At 30.3% G+C, this 946-nt stretch overlaps 1 protein-coding gene across 1 annotated transcript in view; it reads left to right on the top strand.

The window, feature by feature from the left end:
- Positions 1–946, top strand: part of LOC106470174 (hemicentin-2-like) — a 76,136-nt gene that overhangs the window by 66,334 nt on the left and 8,856 nt on the right. The window contains exon 16 of the mRNA XM_013930704.2: positions 466–626. Within this exon, the coding sequence (XP_013786158.2) occupies positions 466–626 (161 nt within the window). The remainder of the gene's footprint in view (positions 1–465; positions 627–946) is intronic.

The raw sequence follows: 946 nt of genomic DNA, 5'->3' as shown, positions 1-946 counted from the left end.
TAAGTATACTGAACGCGAGTGCATGTTTATGTATAATCTGGTAAAACAGTAATATTGTCCACTTGCAGTTTTACTTGATATTTAAATGAAAAATCAAATGAGTGGAAGAGTAATGGTCACATCTGTTTCTGCTTCACGACATCTCCTAATGCAAGTTTTGGTGATATTTATGCCTTAATTTTTTGTTATTCTAATTGTATAGCTTGGTTAAAGTATATAGAACAATTTTTACGATAGTTTCTTAAAGAAAAAGTAATGAAGGCATAATTTTTATAAAGAACATGAAGTGGAACAATCTCTAGCTTGCAGCCGAGTAATTTTCTAATACTCTTATTTAATAAATTGAATTCAAAATGTGAACTTGAGAAGACAGCTAGTTGTTCAAAACATGTGTTTGTTTTTTTTTGTTTCTTTCCCCCTTTTTTTCCTCTAATCAACACATGCATGGTTTTTACCCTATTTCAGTCCTCAGCCAAAGACAATATCACCTCCGTACTATCCAGACAGTGGAGTTGTGAACAGAGGAGTGGAAGTACCTATGGAAGATATGAGCAAGGCTCCAGTATATGGACATTCTCTTCAAGGATTTAATGGAGGGTTAATCAATGGGCCGGTTCATTCTAATGGTAAACTTTCCTTCAATAAGTAATTCTTTGTCACTATCATCCAAATTTACATGGCATAATAGCATATAATTTTTATTATAATGCAGTATGCATATTTGTTATTATCATCCAAATTTACATGACATAATAGCATATAATTTTTATTATAATGCAGTATGCATATTTGTCACTATCATCCAAATTTACATGACATAATAGCATATAATTTTTATTATAATGCAGTATGCATATTTGTCACTATCATCCAAATTTACATGACATAATAGCATATAATTTTTATTATAATGCAGTATGCATATTTGTCACTATCATCCAAATTT

This window comes from Limulus polyphemus, unplaced genomic scaffold, assembly GCF_000517525.1.
Source record: "Limulus polyphemus unplaced genomic scaffold, Limulus_polyphemus-2.1.2 Scaffold3858, whole genome shotgun sequence".
In the NCBI taxonomy this organism is placed as follows: Eukaryota; Metazoa; Arthropoda; class Merostomata; order Xiphosura; family Limulidae; genus Limulus; species Limulus polyphemus.
This window is presented reverse-complemented; position numbering and strand designations above follow the sequence as displayed.